At 39.2% G+C, this 22,338-nt stretch overlaps 1 protein-coding gene across 5 annotated transcripts in view; it reads right to left on the reverse strand.

Annotated features, from left to right (window-relative positions):
- Nucleotides 1–8,797: 8,797 nt before the first annotated feature.
- IL18R1 (interleukin 18 receptor 1) overlaps nt 8,798–22,338 on the reverse strand; it is a 36,381-nt gene continuing 22,840 nt past the window's right edge. For 4 of the 5 annotated variants that reach the window (XM_036089503.2, XM_036089506.2, XM_036089504.2 and 1 more), the window contains 5 exons: nt 21,280–21,400; nt 18,742–18,881; nt 17,418–17,579; nt 12,783–12,941; nt 8,798–11,056 (listed from right to left, as the gene is read on the reverse strand). In XM_036089503.2, the coding sequence (XP_035945396.1) occupies nt 10,701–11,056; nt 12,783–12,941; nt 17,418–17,579; nt 18,742–18,881; nt 21,280–21,400 (938 nt within the window). In that variant the 3' untranslated portion in view covers nt 8,798–10,700. Of the gene's footprint in view, nt 11,057–11,960; nt 12,119–12,782; nt 12,942–17,417; nt 17,580–18,741; nt 18,882–21,279; nt 21,401–22,338 lie in introns of all 5 variants that reach the window. The other variant, XM_036089507.2, reaches the window with a different exon arrangement.

Below are 22,338 nucleotides of genomic sequence, written 5' to 3' on the forward strand. Positions count from 1 at the left end.
ATGAGTCACGATCAGTTCTGTTGTCCAGATAAATGCAAAACACTTCAGGAGGAGTCAGGACAAATGCATATCAATCTAGGTTTGACCATTAAATTGTTGTGTGACTCCAGTTAAGACACTTAACCTCTCTCTGTACTTCAGTTTTCTTATCTGCAAAATGAATTATTTGGGCTGTATCAGTAGTTCCTTCACCTCAGAGCTAGGGAATCTGAAGTTCTGGGGTTTAAACTAGGAAATGTGTATTTTTTTTTTAAAGCTCCTTGGCTTGGGAACCGTGAGAACATGATTGCTAAGATCATCTCAGCTCTAACATTTTGTGATTCCATGTTTGAATGTCAAAGCCTATAGCCAATTGGTTACCATATCCAGCAGCCTCCAGACCTCAGGAATTTCCAACCCAACTTTGAGCCACCAGAAGCTCTCTCCATGATGTACTCACCTGCTGGCTTACGACCTCAGGCTGCCTGGAGCTGTTTCCAGGCTATAGCTCTGTCTCTGGGACATCGTTTCTCAAATTTTCTTGATTACAGTAGTGACCTGGAACACTGATTAAAAATGCAGAATTCTGGGCTCTCCAAATCATATTAAATCAGATTCCTGAGGAGAATATTGGCATCTACATTATAAACAAGGGTCAGGGCAATCACATCCTTGGGAAGCCCCATTCAGGGACAAGAATAGACCCTGGAGAGGTGGGTCCATGCTGAGTTATAACAGCTGTTGTCAGTACTGTTGGCAACTGAACAACACAAGGACAAGCCTATTCTGGAAACCCCATTTAAGTGGGATAACACACTGTGTGACTTGTTTGTCAACATCTACCTTTTTAGGACTATTTAACGTCTAGGTGATGACTCGCATTCTACCATTACCAAAATGCTTTCAGAATCATAAGGAATCACACAAGATGCAGAGTATATGGTTTATTGAGCAAGGGCAACTTAATCCAAAACAGTCTGTAGAGTCTCTGTTGAGGGGAGTTAAAACCATAGGCAGGTGTCACTGAACATAGTGCACTGCTCTCATTTATTTTCTGGTCACACATGGGAAGATGATTATCTTTCTTATTGTACTAATGGGCAACCAAAGCTCACATTGCTTGAAATAGTGGACCCCACTATTAATGATAATCACACATCTGGTAAGTATAAAAAGAATTCATGTCCAGATGTAGAGGGCCTCCAACCTCTGATTTTCTCATCACCACATGTTACCCCCTCACAGAAGGAGATGAGAGCCCAACAGGGCAAGGTTCTCTCCAAAACATTTTCATACCTGCTTTTTGAGAGCCACAATTCTTTTGTCAGAGGTTGATGATTCCCTGCCTCCACTGGTCAAAGCTAGACCTTCAACTATCTTTGGTTAAGAGTGAACTAAAATTTTTGCTGACCAAGGTTTTGATGGTATAAGGCAAAAGAGAGGAAAATGCTGGAGAAGGCAGGTGTCAACAGAGCTTTAGGAATGGAAATCTTACTGTCAAAGACAAACTGCTTTAGGGGCACCTGGGTGACTCAGTCAGTTAAGCATCTACCTTCAGCTCAGATCATGATTCTGGGTCCTGGGATTGAGCCAAGAGTTGGGCTTCCTGCTCACTAGGGAGTCTGCTTCTCCCTCTGCCCCTCCCACCACTCCACTCATGCTCTCTCTCTCTCTCTCTCAACTAAATAAATAAAATCTTAAAAAAAAAAACTACTTTATAATTGCCCACAGGATCAGCAGTGACTACACAGAGAACACAGGTGCATATAGAGATTTGGTGTACTGTAATAGTGACTGTTTAATTCAACTAATATTGTTATGATTTTCACATGATCCATGTTAGCTTTATACCCTATTATCTGAGAATTACAGAAAATCCAGTGTGTAGTGACTGCTGTCAATCACTTGATCTTATGGTCACATCAAGATGAACATTAGAATTTGGCAAACATCTAGAGTCTCTCTACTCTTAGCCAATATCCACAAAATGCTCAAATCACTATACGTCAGTTTTTTGATAAGTATCATGTTTTTATAAAGTGAAGACTGTATAGGTAGGGAGATATAAATTTTCTTAGATAGCACATCTGTTATTAAAAAATTTCATGAGGGGCGCCTGGGTGGCTCAGTTGGTTAAACGTCTGCCTTCGGCTCAGGTCATGATCCCAGGGTCCTGGGATCGAGCCCCACATCAAGATCCCTGCTCAGTGGGGAGCCTGCTTCTCCATCTCCCTCTGCCTGCCGCTCTCCCTGCTTATGCTCTCTCTCTATCAAGTAATTAAATAAATTCTTTAAAAAAAATCTTAAAAAAAAGCTTTAAAAAATCTCATGAACAGGAATTTCTAAATTCACTTTGAAAATTATTTAAGCTCTTTTCTCAACTTATATTTTCTGGTTAGGAAATCTAGCGAAAATAATTCTTACATTTATTTCCTGTTCTTAAGACATAAAAAAAAAGAGGAAGGAACTTTGAGTCCTTATTTCAGTAACTGCCAGCTTTTGTATCTGAAGAACATGTGAAAATACCGATTTTCAGAGTTCTACTATATATCTCTTCCTAGCCAGAGAAATACCTGGAGAAGACACAACAGCCATTTAACTCACACATGTTTGGAAATGATGAGTTATATCTGGAGAAAAGAAGAAAACATTTGTTATTTTGCAAACTACCATTGTCTTTGCCAAATCTTTGGCATACAGAGAAAAATCGAATGAACTACCTGTTATCAATAGAAGGAAATGTCCTGAAGATGAAGCATCTAAAACTCTTCTCTGACCAACCACCTCAACCAAATAAGGTTTGTGGTTAGGTTTAGTTGAAAGAATGAGTAAGCCTGTTCCCTTTACAGGAATTTCCTGTAAAGAATATTAGCACTCAATTTCTCAACTTTGTTTTTTTTTTTTCTTTTTTGTCTTGTCAAACTAACCTCTGAAAGTGCAACCCTTAAGATATAAGCTTAAGCCTTTCTGATGACTAACTTTAATTCTGGAAGAGGAAAAAATCTCTCTCCCACACTGTTTGTATAAAGCAATAATTTATTGACAAAGAGGGAAATAAGTTTAAAGTCTAAATTCACCAAGGTTTTGGGGTACCTATTTATTAATAGAGAAAGCTTCAAAATATGACATATAATTAAGAGCACCACTGTCCCTTTGATAGAACAACTGAAATCACTTAATAAGGATCCTGAGACCACACTAGTCCAAAAGAGTGCTGGCCCAGAAAGCATACTGTTAAGCCTTGATATCACCTTCCCTCAAGAGTCTTATATTCTGGCAAGGATAGGGCTGATTCATCTGAGCACGTCAGAGCTCCACGACTTTCTCTACACGTAACTAGAGGAGAACATAAAACACAGGTGAAGACTAAGTCCACTTTGAGATGAAGGCAAAATAAGTGTTTACCTGAGGTGAGTGTAGAACGGTAGAAGAAGGAATTAGCAATTACAGCCAGAAATAAACCCCCAAAGGTATCTGCCACTGATCATAAATCTGCCTGGGATTCCAAGAGGATGTGACTGCTTTTTTCAGACCTATTCCAAGAGAGGTCATAAGAAGCAGCTAAAAGAATATTCCAGACATGTAAAGTTCCAGGCTCACAGTGGCCTGTGGGAGCTGCACAGTGACAAGAAGAAAGGCAGCAGACCTGGGGGCTGGGGAGAGACATGGGTAGGATGGAAGGAGAAGTTTAAACATAAGGTGTTGTTTATGATAGGTATTCAATAACTGTTAAACTGGATTCGAGTGAATTAGAGTGTGGAAGCAGTCCTTCTGAAGTTTCAGAGATCCTAATGCAGACCTTGATAATGAATTTGAACACATTATTTAATAGGATTTGAATAGGTTTGCCGGAGATGGGCTATCCTGGTATAGGCATTGCAAGGATAGTCTCCCAAAATGGCTGCCATCAATTCCTCTGCCTCGTCATGTGCATTTTGCTTTACATGTCCAGAAGTAGAGTCTATTTTCCCTGTCCTTGAATCTGGGTTGACTTTGTGACTTTCTTTGACCAATAGAATGCAGTGGAAGTGACAATGTGCCAGCTCTGAACCCAGTCTTTGAAAGATCTTCAGCTTCTACCTCCTCTCTTTTGGAAGCCAGGCACAATACAAGAATTCCGAATATCTTAAAATCATTTGCAGTAAGGAAGCCCAAGCTAGCCAGGTTGTAAAAACATAAGGAAGGAGGGAGGGAGAGACAGAGAGAGAGAGAGAGAGAGAGAGAGAAGTCTGGGCAGACTCCGGTTGCTCCAACCATCCCAGCTTCAGATATATGAGTGAAGAACATCCAGAATGTTCCAGTCCCAGCAGACACCACATGGAGCAATAAAACAGTCCAACTGAGCCCAACCAGATTGCAGCATTGTGAGAAATAATAATAAAATCTTATGTTTAAGCAACTAAGTTTTAGTATAGTTTGTTAGACAGCAATAAATAACTGAAACATATATTACCATTGGATGAATGAATTCTATTTCACTTGGGGGTAAATTGCCAATGCAATTAAACAAGAAAAAACAATTAGAGGCATTGGAATTCCCCTCCAATTCCAATGCTTCTAATTGCTTATCTCTAATTAATTATGTCTAATTGCCCATCTCTTTTTGCAGATGATATGATTATATAGAGAGAAAAAAAACAAAGAATCAATTAAATAATCACTACATGCACTAAGAATTTAATGAAGTGTAGTAGATGATAAAAACAAAAACAATTTAGAAGATGTAAGAAAGATACCATTTTAATAGCAAAATAGCATGAACTTAACATGAAATATCCAAAATCTTTAAGAGAAAAACTATCAAACTCTCCAGAAAGAATCAAATACAGATTTAAACAAGGAGAAAGACATTCTATGTTCTTGGTTAGGTAGACAAAACCTCAAAAAAAAAAAAAATCAATCCTCCCTATGTTAACTTAAAAATTTTAATGTGAATCCAATAAATACCATCAGGTTTTTCTTTGGAGTTAAGCATGCTAATTGTAAAATTCATTAGGAAAACAAAAACATGTGAGAAATATCAGAAATTCACTGAAAAATAGGAGCTTTGGGGTGCAGCAAGGGACATAGCCACTACAAGATATTAAAATACATTTTTAAATCTCTATAATTAAAACAGTGTGGAATTATCTCATGAATAGAAAGTTGACCAATAGAAAAGACTAGATGGTCTAGGAATAGATCTGATGGGATATGAAAATTTAATGGAAGTTACATCAGTGGGTAAAAGATGATATTTTTAAAAAGTAATGTGCTAGCTGGACTGCCATGTAGAAAATGTTTCATTGGATCCATTCCTTGCACTGCACACCAGAATAAATTCCAAATGAACTGAAGATTTAAATTTTAAAAAGTGAATATATACAAATATTGGAAGAATGGGTAAATTCCTCTATAATCAGGAAATGGGTAAATACCACTAGCAAAGTAGAAATACAAGTGATAGATTGGGAACACAAAATATTTGCAACTTACATTGCAGTGTCTTAATAGCTTATATGTAAAGATCTTCCAACAACAGAGATGAAAAAGATCATTATCTTTGCAGAAAAATTGGCAAAAACTAAGGTAAGTACTCCTTACATTGCTAATGGGAGTTCAAAAGGACAATCCATATGAAAAGGCAATATTAAGCCAAAGTACATATGCATTATCCTCTGATGCAGAGATCCTACTTCTAGCAATCCATCTCCAAAATATTCTAGCAAAAATATGACAAGATGTATGCATAAGACTATACTTTACAACATAATCTAAGATTGCAAAAGACAGGAAATATTTGAGACCGGTTGAATAAACTGTGGTACAGCCACACAAATGGTGTGTCATGTATCTCTAAGAAAGAATGAGAAATAGCACCAAATGCAATTAGGCAATGATCTCTGGAATATATTATGAAATGGGAAAACAAGGTGGAAAATTGTATATAATATGCTACCATTTATCTGTAAGAAGTGAGGGGGTTTAAATATGTATGTATCTTCATTTATATTAAAAATAGAAGGATATAGTGACATCATTTCTAGAAAGGTTTGCTTATATGGGAAGGAGCAAACAAGTAGCAGGGAGAGGAATAGAAGCTGGATTTTTCTGCATATACCTTATTTTATAAATTTGCACTAGAAGGCTGTTAACTATCTTGCATTATTATAAAACAAAGCAAAATTTTAAGAAGCAATCCCTAAAAATCAAAATCAAAATCAACGAAATTGAACTATTTATTGAGTTGACAAAACTACATCAAGAAGAATAATTTCAAATGACTCCAGAACACAAGAGCTTGACTTTATTATATTCTAATGGGATATTCTCAAGGTCTAATATAGTACCCCCCCAAAAAAAATCTTGAATTTTTTTTAATAAGCAAAATATAGATGGCTGTGTTAGTATTATAAATTATTCTGAGGCTACTAGGTTTCTTGTGGGATAAAGCAAATTAATAATTCTGTTGGTCCTGGTGGGCCCAGGTACCCAGAAGCAATTGGCTTTTTCAGCCCTGGACAATTCCACAGTATGGGGCTTTCCCTCAACTTTGACTCCAAACTAGTTCAGGATCTGGCAGCTACATCAGGAGCTTCCCGATTCAGCAGATTTCTTCCTGTCTGTGGAGGATCAGCACCTTTGACAGCCCAGTTTTTTGTGTGACTTCAGAAGATATTCTTGGAAGATTAGTCTAGGGTCTATTTCTTTCCCTCTCTGACAATTCTAGAACTGTTTCTGTTTAAACTAGCTAGAGAGGATTATGTTCATTACATCTAAACCATGATCTATTTGGAGGTATTTTATTTTGTTAAATAAAATGACTATGTTGGGGTGCCTGGGTGGCTCAGTCATTAAGCGTCTGCCTTCGGCTCAGGTCATGATGCCAGGATCCTGGGATCGAGTCCTGCATTGGGCTCCCTGCTCGGCAGGAAGCCTGCTTCTCCCTCTCCCACTCCCCCTGCTTGTGTTCCCTCTCTCACTGTCTCTTTCTGTCAAATAAATAAATAAAGTCTTTAAAAAAATAAATAAAATGAGTATGTGGAACCTCAACATAAAAATGGGTAAAAGCAGTGTTGTTCTAGCTGAGGTATCTGGAAGGAATGGGCAGTGGGGAGAAGACTAGACCCAGTTCCCATGTTCCCCCGCACTCCACCCCACTGCCCAGGATGGTCCCTAAGGCACCATGAGGAAACACTACATCAAAAACTAATGATGTAATGTATGGTGATTAACATAACATAATAAAATAAAAACAAAAAACAAAAAAACAGAAAAAGCCCTAGGACTCCCAAAACACAATCTAGAAGTCTATTCATAGCATGTTCACCATTAATTATTAAGCACGCACATCAAGTTGTATATCTTGATGTATAAATGGGTATAACATAAATCACATTCCCTGAATGTGTATGAGCAACCACAAGATAGGCTGTAAAGAGAGAAAATCTTGTCGTCACAAGCCTCACACAGAAATATAGACATTGGTCTCGGAGCCCCCAGCCTGGACTGTGGTCATTACCAGCGGAGCAGGCAGAAAGGACCGTGTGTCCTGCCCACAGCACACACACACACACCGTTTCCTGTTAGATCTATGGCTTGCTCACTCTTTGAAGAGCCCTCCATTACTCCTGAGCCCACCTCTCAGAGTAGCTTCTGCTCAGAAAGATGGCTTCCCTCAGACGCTGGGTCTCCTCCCTCAGAGCTGCACTTCAGTTATTTCCTCCTTGAATTTAAAGCTACGATTCGACTTGGCCTTGGGCACTGGTTTTGCCATTGTCCCTGCTTTAGACAAGTATGTTGATAGCTGCAGGGAAGCTCCTCCTCTCTGCACCTCGCTGACTGTCCTGGCCTCCCTACACCTCGCTGACCATCCTGGTCAACCATCAGCAGCAACATAGTGGGAGCTCCTAGTACCCGTCAGAGGTCTAACTCCTTGTATCTTGGCAGATGCCACAGCGGATATTTTCATCCTGTGCAGGATTTGAGTGCTATTTCCCCCCCTCTATCCTTACCCTAGTAGCCGAGAAGAAAGGCTGAAGATCCTTCAAACTCTTTTGTCCTCCTCTGAGCTAGTCCTAAATAGCCATGCTTCCTCTCTGCAGGCTCTGCTCTAGACCCCCCTGGTATAAGGTGCCCGACCCAGGAAAGTGCCTGCACCCTCCAGAAACTAATCTCAAGACTTGCCGTCCAACAGGCAACCCCAAAGAGAAGAGACGACACACCTCTCTGCCCCCAGCTATCATGCTAGCTAGTTGTGTGACCTGGGCCAAGTCCCTGGACTTAGCACATTTCAGGCTCCTGGGTTTGGGCTATGTGGCTAATAAGCTCTCTCTTTGCTCTAAGAGAATATAACTTTATTTTAATAAATGTTTCCAGTACATAATAGACATACATGGAGTATTTATACATCTTAGAGAGCTGGCTGTTCACGGATTCTCTGAAATGGCCCCCACAGTTTAAGGACACCTGAATCCACAGAAGAGAATGCCGTTATTCTATCAATAATAATTATTTATTGATCTTAGTTGGAACTGTTTGCACTCAAACTTAAAAATATGCACATGAATTAACTGGCATGTGAAGAGCTAATACTTGTGCTGTGTACTGAGTGGCTTTGTGGCTTTGTAGAAGGGAATTCTCCTTTTGCTGCTGGATGGAAGGTACAACAAAGAAGGTAGGTACAAAGTAATGTGACATTAAAAAAAGCAGAAGAGGAGAGATGTAGAAGTCCATTTTGAATGACCCGTATCTTATTGAAACAGGTAGGAATCTATGTTGAGAATGAGAAAGTAGAATCTTCATGCAAGTGAAAAAGGCATCAAGAGGCATTTCAAAATTAAGAGCACTAGACCAATGGTTTATTCATATCCTGTAAGGCATACATTTAATATATGTATTTAACATACTTAATGCAAAATACACTTAATGTATTTTATAGCACACACAATAAGAGAGAAAAGCAAAATCCGTCTATGTATTAGAGACTCTGATGATAGCAATACAATTTCTCTAGACCATATGTTTTCACACATAAAACATTAAGTTAGTAATAAATTCTTTTACTTTTTAAGCCACCCAACTAGCACACAAAATTTTAAGCTCTACAAAAGTAAATCACTTTCTCAGACCAAAGATCTAATAAAATCTCAATTTTTTAATTTTCAGCAATATCTACTACAGCTGTTTTTAACAGTCTCTGCTTTAAACCTTTCTGGAACATTCACCTTGCACCCCATATATTCTAACCAGGCTTCCAGATTTAACCCAACTCTTTCTTTCTGTGTAAGGCGGATATTTGTCAGTCACTCAGTGATTTCCATGGACAGCCTGACTGCCGAGGCCAGCAAGAAAGCCTACAGTGCTGGACTCACCTTAGAGTGAGAGGCACATGTCTTCCAATGCCAAAAGTTTCACATGTCTAATGGAGAAATACCTTTTGCCCTATTGATATGCTTCTCCCATATGCTTTTCCCTATATACAAATGTCCTCAAGTCAAAACTGCCTTCCTTCCAGGTCTCTCTCCTTTTCCTGCTCTCTGCCTTCCATTTTAGTTCACTGCTAAATAACTCATCTAACAATTAATAGTAACAATTAATAGTAAAGTAGTAATAGTCACACATATACTATTAAGTCTGTGCCAAGAACTGTTCTAAGTACTTTATTTATATTTATTCATTTAGTTCCCCTGTGAAGTAGGTACAATTACTATAAATTCTAAATTTACAGATGAGGAAATGGAGGCGCAGATTGGTTCAAAAGGCTCCAGGGGTCACCGAAGTAAGTAGCAAGCCCAGGATTCGAACTCAAGTGTCTTGACTGTGTGGCTCATGCTCAAACACCATGCCATGCTGCCTCCACCTTGAAGGCATTTTAAATATGTCATTTTTTTTTTTACAAATCAAGCCAGTAACGATCATATTTTGCTGTGGCTAATGGATAATAGTGACTAATGGCTAATATGGATGATATGATCTGGCACCTGTCCTATCTATAAACATTCCTGTTAAATCAACAAATGTTTTAGACCATTTTTGAGAAACCCAGAGAATTATCTTAATTCAAATGTGTGCCTCTCATGAAAGATAAAACAGTTTGGGGAAGTTCCCTCCAAATAGGCCCAATTAAGCAAGCCCTGTGCAGTGCTTTAGGGGGGTCCTGATAACTGTGGGTCTGCAGCTGTGGCCGGGACACATTAAACGTGTCCTGAGGCTGAGGTCCTGTCACAGCTCGGTCCCCGATGCACACAGCCCCACCAGCTCTCCACCACATCCCAGGCACTATCCATGGTGCTTAGAGGTAGGCTGCACTGTGGGAGAGTGAAGACACCGTTCCTGCTATTACGTCACCTACTGGATCATAGAAAATGCCACTTCATGAACTTACAATCCTTTAATTCAATCATTAGCATTAAAAATGTAAAGATGTACCCTTTTTATAAGGCATATCAGCCTCACAGTTGCTGAACATGGATTGAGAATGAGCACCTGTAGCCAGTTACTGAGGAGGAAGAAACAGGAGATGCATTTCTTTGGAATCCCAGGTTCCTCTGGGAGCACATGACCACGGCTCAGTGTTCAGTCTTATCCCTGGCAACATAATGACGACTGTCATCTTCAAGCTGTAAGTAGGATTTTCAGAGAGGTAAATATTTTTAATAATGCCCTTTGTTAAAAACAGGCTCATCCACTCCAGGCCCAGAGTGCCAAGAGTTCTTTCTTATGTTCAGCTTTCCTAAAGGTCAGGACCGTGAAAGAACAGGTAAGACTTCAGATTCAGCTCCGCATGGCTTGACCATTTTTGCAGGCATCAGATAAAGAAGATTTTTCCAGAACCTTGAGTTATACGACGGAGGTTTATCAGCATTCCATTTCAGAACTCTGTGAGATTTCAAAAGCTGTAGTGACTGGGGGAAGAATGTGAAGTCACTGACAGGTGTAAATTCAATTAAGATGATTTTAATTTTCCTTTCTACCAGCGCTTCATGGAGTCCACTTTCAAGTTCATACCTGACTTCATTAGACATGTAGCTTTTACTTAGGACGATGATCAGTCTTCGACTTTTTTCTATCAGTGAGTGGATTTCATCAACAACAGCTAAAAATGCAAGATGTGGCATAATAATTAAAGAGAACTAATTAAAAATTAAAGAGGGAAGACAGGAGATGAAGGTCTACTTTTGTATTACTTAACTCTACTTCACTAATAATTTTTCTCAAGAAAAACCACTTATTCTCAACTTTATACACCTGTTAAAAACAATCATCTAGGTGACAGCAATAATGAACACTTGGCCCTTACTCTGTGCCAAACCCTCTTCTAGATGTTTTATGTATATCAACTCATTAAAGCATCACAATGACCCTATGAAGAAAGTATCGTTATCACCAACATTTTACAGATGAAGAAGCCGAAGTACAGAGTGGTTAAGTAACTCGCCCAGAGTCACACAGCCAGTAAATGGCAGCATCAGAATCAGGACCTAAGCGGTCTGCTTCCAGAGTCCCGTGATGCTATCTCGCCTCTCCGTAGGCAGGGAGGAGCACGCTGAAATCCGAATTTAAAGATAAAAATGTATATATCCCACCATGATTCCAGACCAGAAGTTGACAAACTTTCTGTAAAGGGCCAGAGAATGACGATTTCTGGCGTTGTGTTACCCATCTCTGCTATTTAGCTCAAAGGCAAATGCAGACAATACACAAACTAAACAGCGCATCGCTGTGTTTCAACAAGGCTGAGAGCCTGGAATTGACCCATGGGTTTGCAATTTCTGGTCTAGACCTCTACCCCTTCTCCAATAGAGGTTTTGATCCCAACTATTTACAATTAAATATACAAACAGTCTTTCTTTTCATTTGAGAACTAAGAAGAAATCTATTTTATTAATTATTATTTGTTTATGAAAAAGTAGTATTATTTTCTCCTTCTAACTGGTCGTATTTTCCCTTTCTCATTTATAATCTAGGAGGGGGAGAAAACACAGCTATTCCTTATTTACTGCTATGTCTTCAGTGCCCAGCTTAGAATTCGGCCCGAGGATGGCACTCAGGATATGTTGGCTGAGGGAATGATGGTGGCAGTAGAAACACTTATATTGCATCCTTGGTAATGCATCAGCACCCAGATTATTCTGACACCAGATTTCAAATACTTGTGCTGGAAAATTTCAGAGAAAATATGGACGTGTTACTAAATTTCTTGGCTTTGAACTGGAATTTGCTTCAATATATGTTTTATGGTCATTTGTATTCAGATACTAATAAAAAACTGAATTGCATCACTAAAATCCGACACAAATCACCAATCTCCCTTTATTTATCCTTTTCCGACTCTCCTATCCTCTACTGTAATTTTCACACCAGTGTCAACCCAATAAAGAACAAGTATTTTCTGGTAAGAGTGAACTGTGTTTATAGCCCAGAGGATCACGTATTAAATTAGGAACCAATCCTGCTGCACAAAATATTACCAAGAAGGGTGTTCTTACTGTGGGGCATTTCTAAATAAATGTCTCAGGACAATGCGGATTCTGGGTCTGGTTCTGAAAGTGGAATGCCCTCTCCCCAAAGGTTCAGAGAACTAGGAAGGGCAATGAAGAGTCTGGGCCCCAAGGAGGTCACTCTCAGAAGCAGTGTAGTTGGCTTGTTTTCTCACTATTGATTATATTGATTTAGCTGGTTATTTCTGGTTTGGAGGATCATGTTCATGTTTGTTTTTAAGCAAAACAGGATTGCCTTTTGCAAGGCTACACTATTCAGCTTTTAAAAAGAAAATCTTTCTACTAGTTTTCTATCTGGTATTCCAGATAGACATTTCTTACCTCCTCCAGGCACGACATCCCTTTCAAATATGCATAATTTATACCCAAAGTGTTTCTCCAACACCCCAGGCAAAATCTCCACAGCAAAGGTGTGTTCCTCTCCATTCTCGGGTCCACATTCTTTTAGGTAAGACACAAAAGCATCGTATATTTTTCCATCTAGGGAAATAAGGTTTACTCTTTTAATTACAGTGCAAATAAAAGTTTAAGTACAAATTTGAGTGAAAGTCACAAAAAATGGGAGTGGAACCATTGTAAAGGAAAAAATTAAGTAGAGCATCCTCCCACCCAAACTCACCAAATTGTACCCATTAAATATGTGCAGTTGCTTGTATATTGATTAGAGCTCAATGAAGTCGTTCAAAAAAAGAATACAGAAAATATTTTTGCCAGAAAACCGATTAAAAAATAGAACAAGAATGTTTAAACTAGGTAACTCGCAAGGTCCGTCAAATATTTTTTGGTTCTATGATTCTTTTTAGGTATTATTCTTTATCTCTGATTTTTTAAGTTGTCAAAAACAAGAAATAAATTCAATTATTATTAAAGACAAACAAAAAATAGCCTCCACAAACCTCAAATGCTAATCAAGCAACCAATTAGCAAATTGTTTTTTAAGCATGTATGTTAAGACTCTCACTGTTTGACACCATAGAGGGATGGAGAGAAATACAAGATATAAATCCAGAAACTAAAGGAATTTAAAGGCAATAAAAAGCCAAGGAGCCCAACTATGTCCTCGTTCCAGGAGTGGAAAGCAAATCTCACCTTGGCTTTCTTGTATCAGCTAATCCTACCAGCATCCTAAAATGTCTACCCTCAAAATGACCCACTGAAAGGCAAAGGCAGAAACAAAGCTGAGCGTTTACACTGGCAAGCGGGAAGAAACAAAAGAAGTGATTTAAGCACTATGCTATTGTAACACATGCTGTGATATTTAAAAATATTATATGTTCCTAGATGCCAATATGAAAACTTCCTGTCTGTTGAAAGGTTTTCATCGATAATAACATCTGCTCCTATTTAATTCCTGATAATGAAGCAGTGTTCAGGAGGCTAACGGGACAAAGTCAAGACGAAAGAGTTACCTAAATAACAAAGACCACTGTACTAACTGGGTAACTACAAAATTATATACACCACCCTCTTCTATCTTCATCCAACCTATCTGAGAAGAGAAAGCAGGCAAACGCAACAACTTGAAAACGTTTACAAATAACACATTAGCAGAAGTGAGACAGTGTAACAAAACAAGTAAAACAAACAGAATCAGCTTGGTCAGAGCCTAAAGAGTGATCTCTAGGGGACATACTTTCTGAGAAAAGGAAATTTTGAGTCAGGTCCTAAATAATACAATTGATGCTAACTGGGACTGGTAGAGGAAGAAGGGGAAGTGGGCGGGGAATGGTCTATCCCTGTCCCATGACAATTGGTTAGATGGTACAGGGGTTGGATTTATGCTTGCATATAGTATTGGGATTATGAATTTGCTACTGAGTTGAAAACTAAATATAATTGGATCCTTTATTAAAATCTAAAGGACAAAACCATTCTAGGTCCATGTTCTTTGTGATGCACATCACCTATGCTCAACAATTCAGCCTAGTATCTTCAGTGGCATCCAGGCTCACAAAACAACTCTTTTTGTTCCTGGCAAAGCTTCTTCAATTCTATTTACAGCATTCAGGTTCAGCAGTTCAAGTCCCAACCTATTGTTGATGGAAAGCAACTGCTTTGCAGAATTGCATGCATATAAAAGCAAGGACATTTTGGTAAAACCTGCAGAATTAACATGCATATCGAAGGTAGGAAAAGTTGGTAAAAACAGAACCAGTGCCTAGTTTACTCGGTAAATGGGTGCCCCGAGTAATTCTGTTAGATTGCTGTGAAATAGAGCTATTTAATAGTGTAAGAGCTACAGCTTGCACTTGTAATCATTATGTCGGTGATTAGAACAGGCACCAAGATGTAAGAAATAAATAAATACATTTTTTTAAAAGGTACCTTTTTTTTGTAATCATGATGTTACTACTGCAATAAACCAGGAAAACAATTCAGTCAAGTTTATATGGTGATATACAAGTAATACAGCTTTACACTTACCCATGAAAAATGAAAAAATGTTTTTTCAACTATCGATGGCTTTCAAATACCTAATTTCAAGCAATTCTCTTCTTGGTTTAGCAAATCTTGTAATTTATATTACAATTTCTTTTAAACCCAGGTAATTGAATGGCTTGCTGGCTTTGATAACTGACAAAGTGAAGTGTTTAAGATAAGGTATTTGGAAGCTAATAATAATTATTTTGGGTTCTGTATAAACGAAACCCTCATGTGAATGTATATTTGGGACTTTAAGAAGTCAGCCTCGCGCTTCTCAAACTGTGTTAGGCAAATGATCATGTTTTCATTTAATTTGACTGGTTTGGGTTGATTGCTTTCTTTCATTTCCAATCCTTCAAAAAATGTGAAAACACTATTGGATATTGCAGCAATATCAAATAGCTATGAAAGTTTTAGTTTTTGTACTTATGTCTCTATTTCTGTCTTTTTCATGACCGATCACTGTCATAGGTCATACTTTAAAAAGAGCTGATGTAGAGCCCGTCTGTACATGTTTCTATGCACTGCCACACTGGGAGGCGGGAAGCGTGAACTGAAAAAATTATCTGTGACTTGCATCAAACACAACAGAAAGGGGGAAAAAATCTTCGTTGAAGATCAAAAAGATATTAGTGAATGCCCATTTTGAGATATGTTCTGGTCCATGCAAGTAGAGACCTGTTCAAAAGGTACCAAAAATAGATCTCTCAGTTGTAGCATTTCTCTCCATCACCAAAATTGCATACACACACAGGCTCAAAGCTGAATTAATTAGCTTTGTTCATTTGATATTATTAACTAAAAGCTGTAAATATGAATCATGAATCTAGAAAAATCTCACAGGGACAACATGAGACTTCTTTCATAACTTGAGGTCAGGAGGGTCTTTCTACTTGTGACCACAAATCTAGAAACCATAAAAGGATAAACTTGAGTACATTAAAAAAAATCTTCCATAATGATAAAAATGTACACCTGAAACTAATATAACACTGTGTCAAGTATACTTTAAGAATAATAAAAAATATCTTCCACATATCACACTACTATAAGCAAAGTCAAAAGACAAATTACAATCTGGAAACAATATTTCCATTTCATATTATAGACAATAGGCTAACCTCCTTAAAATGTAAATAGCTCCTAGAAATAAACAAGAAAAAAAGGCCAACAACCCAATAGAAAAATGGCAAAGGATATGAATGAGTACTTTGAGAAAGTAAATACAAATGAGCCTTAAACAAATGAAAAATTACGCTCTTGCATAGTAAGTGAAATGCAAATGAAAACTACACTGAGATATAACTTTTTACCTATCGGATTGGCACATAGCCAAAAGGTTGTGGGTAAGGCCATGGGAAAAAAGTTACCCCCATTCTTTGAAGGTGGTAGGAGTATGGTAGTAGGGAGGGCAAATTGGCAATGTCTATCCAATTAACAACTGTATCTACCCTTTAATATTGCTAGCAATTCCACTTTGGGGAATTTTTCCTGCACACAAATGAAACGATGACTCTACAAAACTCTCTGTCACATAATTTCTGTAATAACAAGAGGTTGTGAATAACCCAAAATGTGACCAAACAGGGATACATCTGCAGACATAAAACACTGTACAACTCTAACAAATAGGAGGCGTTATAAACTGATACCAAAGTGCATCCAGAGCATAGCAAAGCAAAATTCAGAACAGTGTACATAATTTGCCCAGATTTGTCTTTAACACAGCTGTGGGATTTGATCCTATATTCATATTTGTTTGGATATACTATCAATGGCAGACAAAGTGGGAAACACAGACATGGGACAGGCTGACAGGGCGATTTTCTACTCTTAGACTTTTTGCATTTTGAACTGTGTGTCTTACACACACACACACACACACACACACACACACACACAAAGCAAGTGCAATGGATTAGACTGATTTTTTAAATTCAGGAATTATCTTTTTTTATTAAACTATAGTTGACACAATTCAGTAATTGTCTTGAAACTTGAGGACTTCTTCAAATTACCTTTAAAAATAGAGAAACGGGAACAAAGAGTCACCAGATAGAGAAAAACACGGATCTAGGAAGCTAGAACCCAGGTCACTTGGCTTCTAGTTCAGGGTTCTTGCAGATACATCAGGTTGCCTCCTTTGTCAGGTTAAAATAATGAATCATAATACAATTCAATTCTATTTAAATGAAGTTTATTGAATATGCACATTATATAAGGTGCCCAGATAGTGTGTGAATAACGATAGCCCCTGGGCACAAGCATCTCACAGGGCATTTAGGAGGACATGACATACATGTATAAAACAATTAACAATTGTTTGGCAAACAGTTTTTGGCAACATACAAGTATAAAAAGGAAAAGATGATACTAGACAATGTTCAAATCAATTTTTCCTATGGAAAACTTCTACCACACATTAAGACAACAATATAATCAAAATGATATGAAATGAAGATTAGTGTTTCTTTTTTTGGTTTCTTAATGAAGCCATAAGATAAGAAATCCCAGTATTACGATATTCGTTACCTGTTAACGTTTCATCTTTTCCCATGAAATGTCTATAAAATAGGGCCAAGTCAACTCTATAAATGACGCCCATAATCACTAGGAACACAGCTACCACTGAGATCAAAACAGCTATGATCATTCCTCTGGTGAAGACGTAGCCTGGGATATCAACCATCTCTTCTAGAAAGAAAAAGAAAACAGGAATAATAAGTGAAATGACAGTTTCCCAGTGTCTTCCACCATCACACCACAGTTGTCAGTTTTTACACTGACCACTAATCCAGTTGTCAACCCAACACATCCCATCAACTTAGTCCACATTCCTGCCTTTAGTCCAGAGTACTGATCTTTCTACTCCAATTTTTAAAGAATAAAAATGTGTACAAGGATATTCAGAGACCCGACCTGAAAGCATTGTGATATAGCCTGTCCCTACTTGGGGAAGGTGAGTCTCTAGGATATAAGATACCAGGGTGAAATGCAGAGGGACCCAAACCTACATCTCAGCTAGTATGTTGCAAACATAAATGAACTGCATAGTCTTGAGAGAGCAAGCACTGAACTGAGATCATCTGGGCTCCCCGCCTGGCTCCATCACTTAATCTGTGTCCTAGGGAAAGTCACTGATGCCCTTAACTCTTAGTGCCTTCATCCATAATATGAAGCCACTTCTGAGCAGCTTCTGGGCCAATGGACCTGGGTTGTACTGTATTGGTGGAGGAAGGAGGGGGATGGCTCCGGAATGCTCCATCAGGCAGGCAGTGCAAAACTTTAGGAGTCCACTGATGTGAGCCATCAACTGTCCACCTGCCAGGTCCAGGGACTGGTTCAAGGAAGGGAGGCCTCGGTTAATCTTTGTTGAATGAATGACCACACCCAAGGACCCCTGTGCCCAGTGCCCAGCTAAGGTAGGCTGGAGGCAACAGTACACCCAGTATCATTGGTCTCATCCTACACAGCTGCAAGCTTGCCTCCCATCATTGTGGCTGTGCCGAGCTGCCCTGCCTGCCTCCCCCACAACACCCAGCCACACATCTCTGTCTCCAGGCTGCATCTGCTTCCCTGTCCGGGGCCCCTGGTTTCTATCTGGGTCTACAATATGATTGAGAGCAAAAGAATAGAGTTTGTGCTTTCATTCTCTGCACAAAATCAATGCACAGGGGACTCCAGCTGGGGACTGAGCCCCAGTTTAGCCTGAATGCCTGTGACACAAGGTTGACAATTTCAACCTTCGGGAACTTGCTTCCTGGGCTGTAAAATGAGGGAGTGGTGATCTCTGAGGGGTGTCTCAGCAGCAACGTTCTAAGCTTCCACAGACTTCCACGATAAAACTTTCTCATACCTTTTTTCAACAAGACAAAGTTTATGGTGTCTATGCCTCCCTCGCTGGCCACAGCACAATTATATGAAAACTCTAGATTTTTTTCATTGATATTGTCAATTCTCAATATTCTTGATGCATACAATTTGCCATCTGGAGTCCTGTAAAAGAGGAAATAATTCAGTGATAGGTTGGTCATAACCAGCAACATTACCCACGAGAGAGGAGTTCATACATGCAAACACTCAAGAGCAGTGGATCTGTTGGCTCTATGGAACCTTCCTTTTCTGAAGGGGACTCAGAGACTGGGCCACCACGAATCCCGGCTCCTCCAGGGAGCATCAGGGCGGGCAGAAACAGCCCTCCTGAGACCACCTGGGGAATGATGCTGTGCACTGCCCAGAATGAAAATGCTGGAAGGTAATGATGCTGACTTGAAAACACAAGAAAATATTCTCTCAATTATTTCCCCCTATTTCTCTTCTCCTAACTACTTAGCTTTCCTCCCACGGGGAGGTCTCCACCAATCGTGACAAGGCTGCAAATGGTTTGGCGTAAATACAGATTCCTATCAGGTTTCTCCATGCAATCCTAAAGGTCACTTTTATTTGTTCAGCATTGAAAATCAACTTAAGAATGACACTATTCGGAGCACCTGGGTGGCTCAGTCAGTTAAGCGTCCGACTCTTGACTTCGGCTCAGGTCATGATCTCAGGGTCCTGGGATAGAGCCTTGTGTCGGGCTCCACGCTCAGTGTGGAGTCTGCTTGAGATTCTCTCCCTCTCCCTCTGCTCCTCCCCCTGCTTGCATGCTCTCTCTCTGAAATAAATAAATAAATCTTTTAAAAATAAAAAAGAATGACACTATTCTCAGACACGCCCACAGGCACATGAGAAATGCCAATTAAGCTGTTCAGGGAGTGTCAGAAAATGACTTAGACAAACACCAGCAGCAAGTTGTCTTTCTCTTCTTAAGAGATCCACATTGTGCTGTTGTTGATGCAAGGCAACTGCGCATGACATCAGCTTCCCCACCAGTGACAACCTGTGAAAGCCTTCCCCAGGTGGGGCCACTCACTCACCTGCCACACCCCTAGCAGCAGGTGTCTCTAGTACTCGGGACACAGCACCCACTGTAGCCTCCAACTGTCTCAAATACATTTTAGAACGTAATTCTGCACAGAAGTCACCAATCCAGAAATAGCAACTATCTAAGATCAGTGAAAGACCCCGAAAGTAAGGCACAAAAGGCCAGTGAGAAGCCGAAACAGGTGACGGAAAAAACTCATGCACCTAACTCTAAAGGAAGACCACCTTACTCCCCTAGCTTAGCTTAAGCTCCATTTCAAATAGTTTGGCAAGTTGGTCTTCTGTCCCCCCAGAGATTAGCAATAGATCACGAGAAGGGGGACATGCAGAACTCGAGCGAAGGTCTGATGCTGAGGATGAGACACAATGGCAAGGCATGTATTTCAGCTGGACCAGCATTCACACGCCCACTACCGGGCGAGGCCACGGTCCTTGCACCATTAGGAGCTCGCAGGCAAGTGCCAGCAGGAATCGAGAGCTGCCAGTGGGATGACCAGGAATGTTTTGAAGTGTAAAAGGCAGGAAAAAAGCCTCAAAAGTGCAGCCAAGGTGACAGACACCTTGGGGTCACTACTCACTAAAACCTGAGTGTATCAGGACATTACTAAGTAGAGTAAAGACCCGAAGTCATTCAGAAACACTTAAATGACCACAGGCTTCGCATGTTTTCTTTTAATAAGTGTGACCGTTCCTTACTGGAAGACCATAGGCTACGTAAGTACTAATACGCATGTGATTTGAAACTTTTTGCACCAAAAGCTGCCTCCTAGGTACTTACATCTAACCAATGCCCTCTTCGTGGTTTATTTTTTAATTTCTTTTACCTGCTCTTACTGTGTTTCTAATTTCCATTAATAGACTCTTGACAGCAAAATGCTGCAATAATAACTATGTTCAATGTCAATCTGCCAACAGTGAATGTCACAGGGTACGCGACGGGTACATTAGTGTTTCCTTGAGACAAAACTTACATCTGACAAGCTTTGGAGAGTCTTATATGATTACTAATCTTATAAGATGCTTAAGTAAAATCCCCATCCCCATCAGATCCTGACTGACCAAAAGCTACTTTTGTAAATGATGCGAAAAAGCCTCACTTTTTCTAGCTTAGATCTTGGCAATAGATTTCTGCATAATCCGTCAACCTAGAGCGTGGTAATTATAAATATAAAATATGTAAATTATAATTAAAATTTAAACTTAAACATCCAATCATCGATTCAGGATGCTGGGGTTTGTTTGTTTGTTTGTTTGCTTTTGCAATTGCACTACTAGGTATTTATCCAAAGGATACAAACATACCGATTCGAAGGGGTACATGCACCCCAATGTTTATAGCAGCAATGTCCATAATAGCCAAACTATGGAAAGAGCCCAGATGTCCAGGACTCTGGTGTTTTTTTATATCATGTATCTACAACAAAAGGTGATTTGTATATATTGTGACAAATAATGTATCGCATATACATACCTAGTTCTTGTTATGTTCTCTTCATGTACATTAGGTTCCTTTCCATTTTCTTCCCACACGTTCCAATAAACCGTATCCTTTTCATTCGCCAAAGCAGAGCAGTTGAGTTCTACATCTTTTCCTACATAAAAGTTGATAACCAATGTTCTGATCTTAGAAACTCAGATTTCCCGAAGGTTTAAAATGAATATAATCACTATATGTTAACCTAATATATAAAGATAATATAGTGCTACGTTCCAGAAACAAAACAGATATGCCTTATTTTTAAATTTTAAAAAAATGTATAAAGCAGAGAAATTAGGTAGCAATTATAAGTCATCACCAAAATATGAAATGGTTTGTCTTCAAATGTTTATGTTTAAATCAATTATTAAAACTTAGAGTGGCCAGTGGACTTTCTTTTCAACATACAATTTAGTAGGGACTGTCAGACCAACACTCCCACGGCAACTTCTAGAAAAACAAAATGGATAAGTCACACACAAAAATGAAATTAGCTAAAAATTATAGACCCCCAAGCGCAGAGAAAACAAAGAGAAACAGTTGAGCTGAAAACGCCGTCAGGAAAAAGCCCTTCCGGGGGGAAGCTGAGATAGCTAGCCATCTTATTCTTGGGAGAAATCCGTTTTGGTTTGTACAGCGTAGAGGGAATCTCATAGAAAAAAAGAGAGCCCAGTGGAAAGTCTGACAGCCACACGGGCTTACAGGATGACTGCTGAGGAGGCTGCGAAGGCTGACCGGTTTCTCCTACAGTCTCATAGTACTTAGGAGAGAAAACCCCCATAGAGGAAATGCTGTACAACAAACACAGGACTGAAGTCCCCGTGCCCCTCCCCCACCCGGTAAAACCACACTGCAAGAAATCCCAAAGGACAGTTTTCAGACTCATGAAAAATTATCCCAGATGAAAGCAAGCAACTACAGGAACAAATGAAGAGCACAAGAAAATACAAATATTTGAGTAACGTAAAAGACTGTGGGTTATTTAAAGCAATAATAATGTGATCTATTGTGAGTTTTAGCACATCTGCAAGAGAGAAATACATAAAATAACAG

Source organism: Halichoerus grypus, chromosome 10 (genome assembly GCF_964656455.1).
Source record: "Halichoerus grypus chromosome 10, mHalGry1.hap1.1, whole genome shotgun sequence".
Lineage (NCBI taxonomy): Eukaryota > Metazoa > Chordata > Mammalia > Carnivora > Phocidae > Halichoerus > Halichoerus grypus.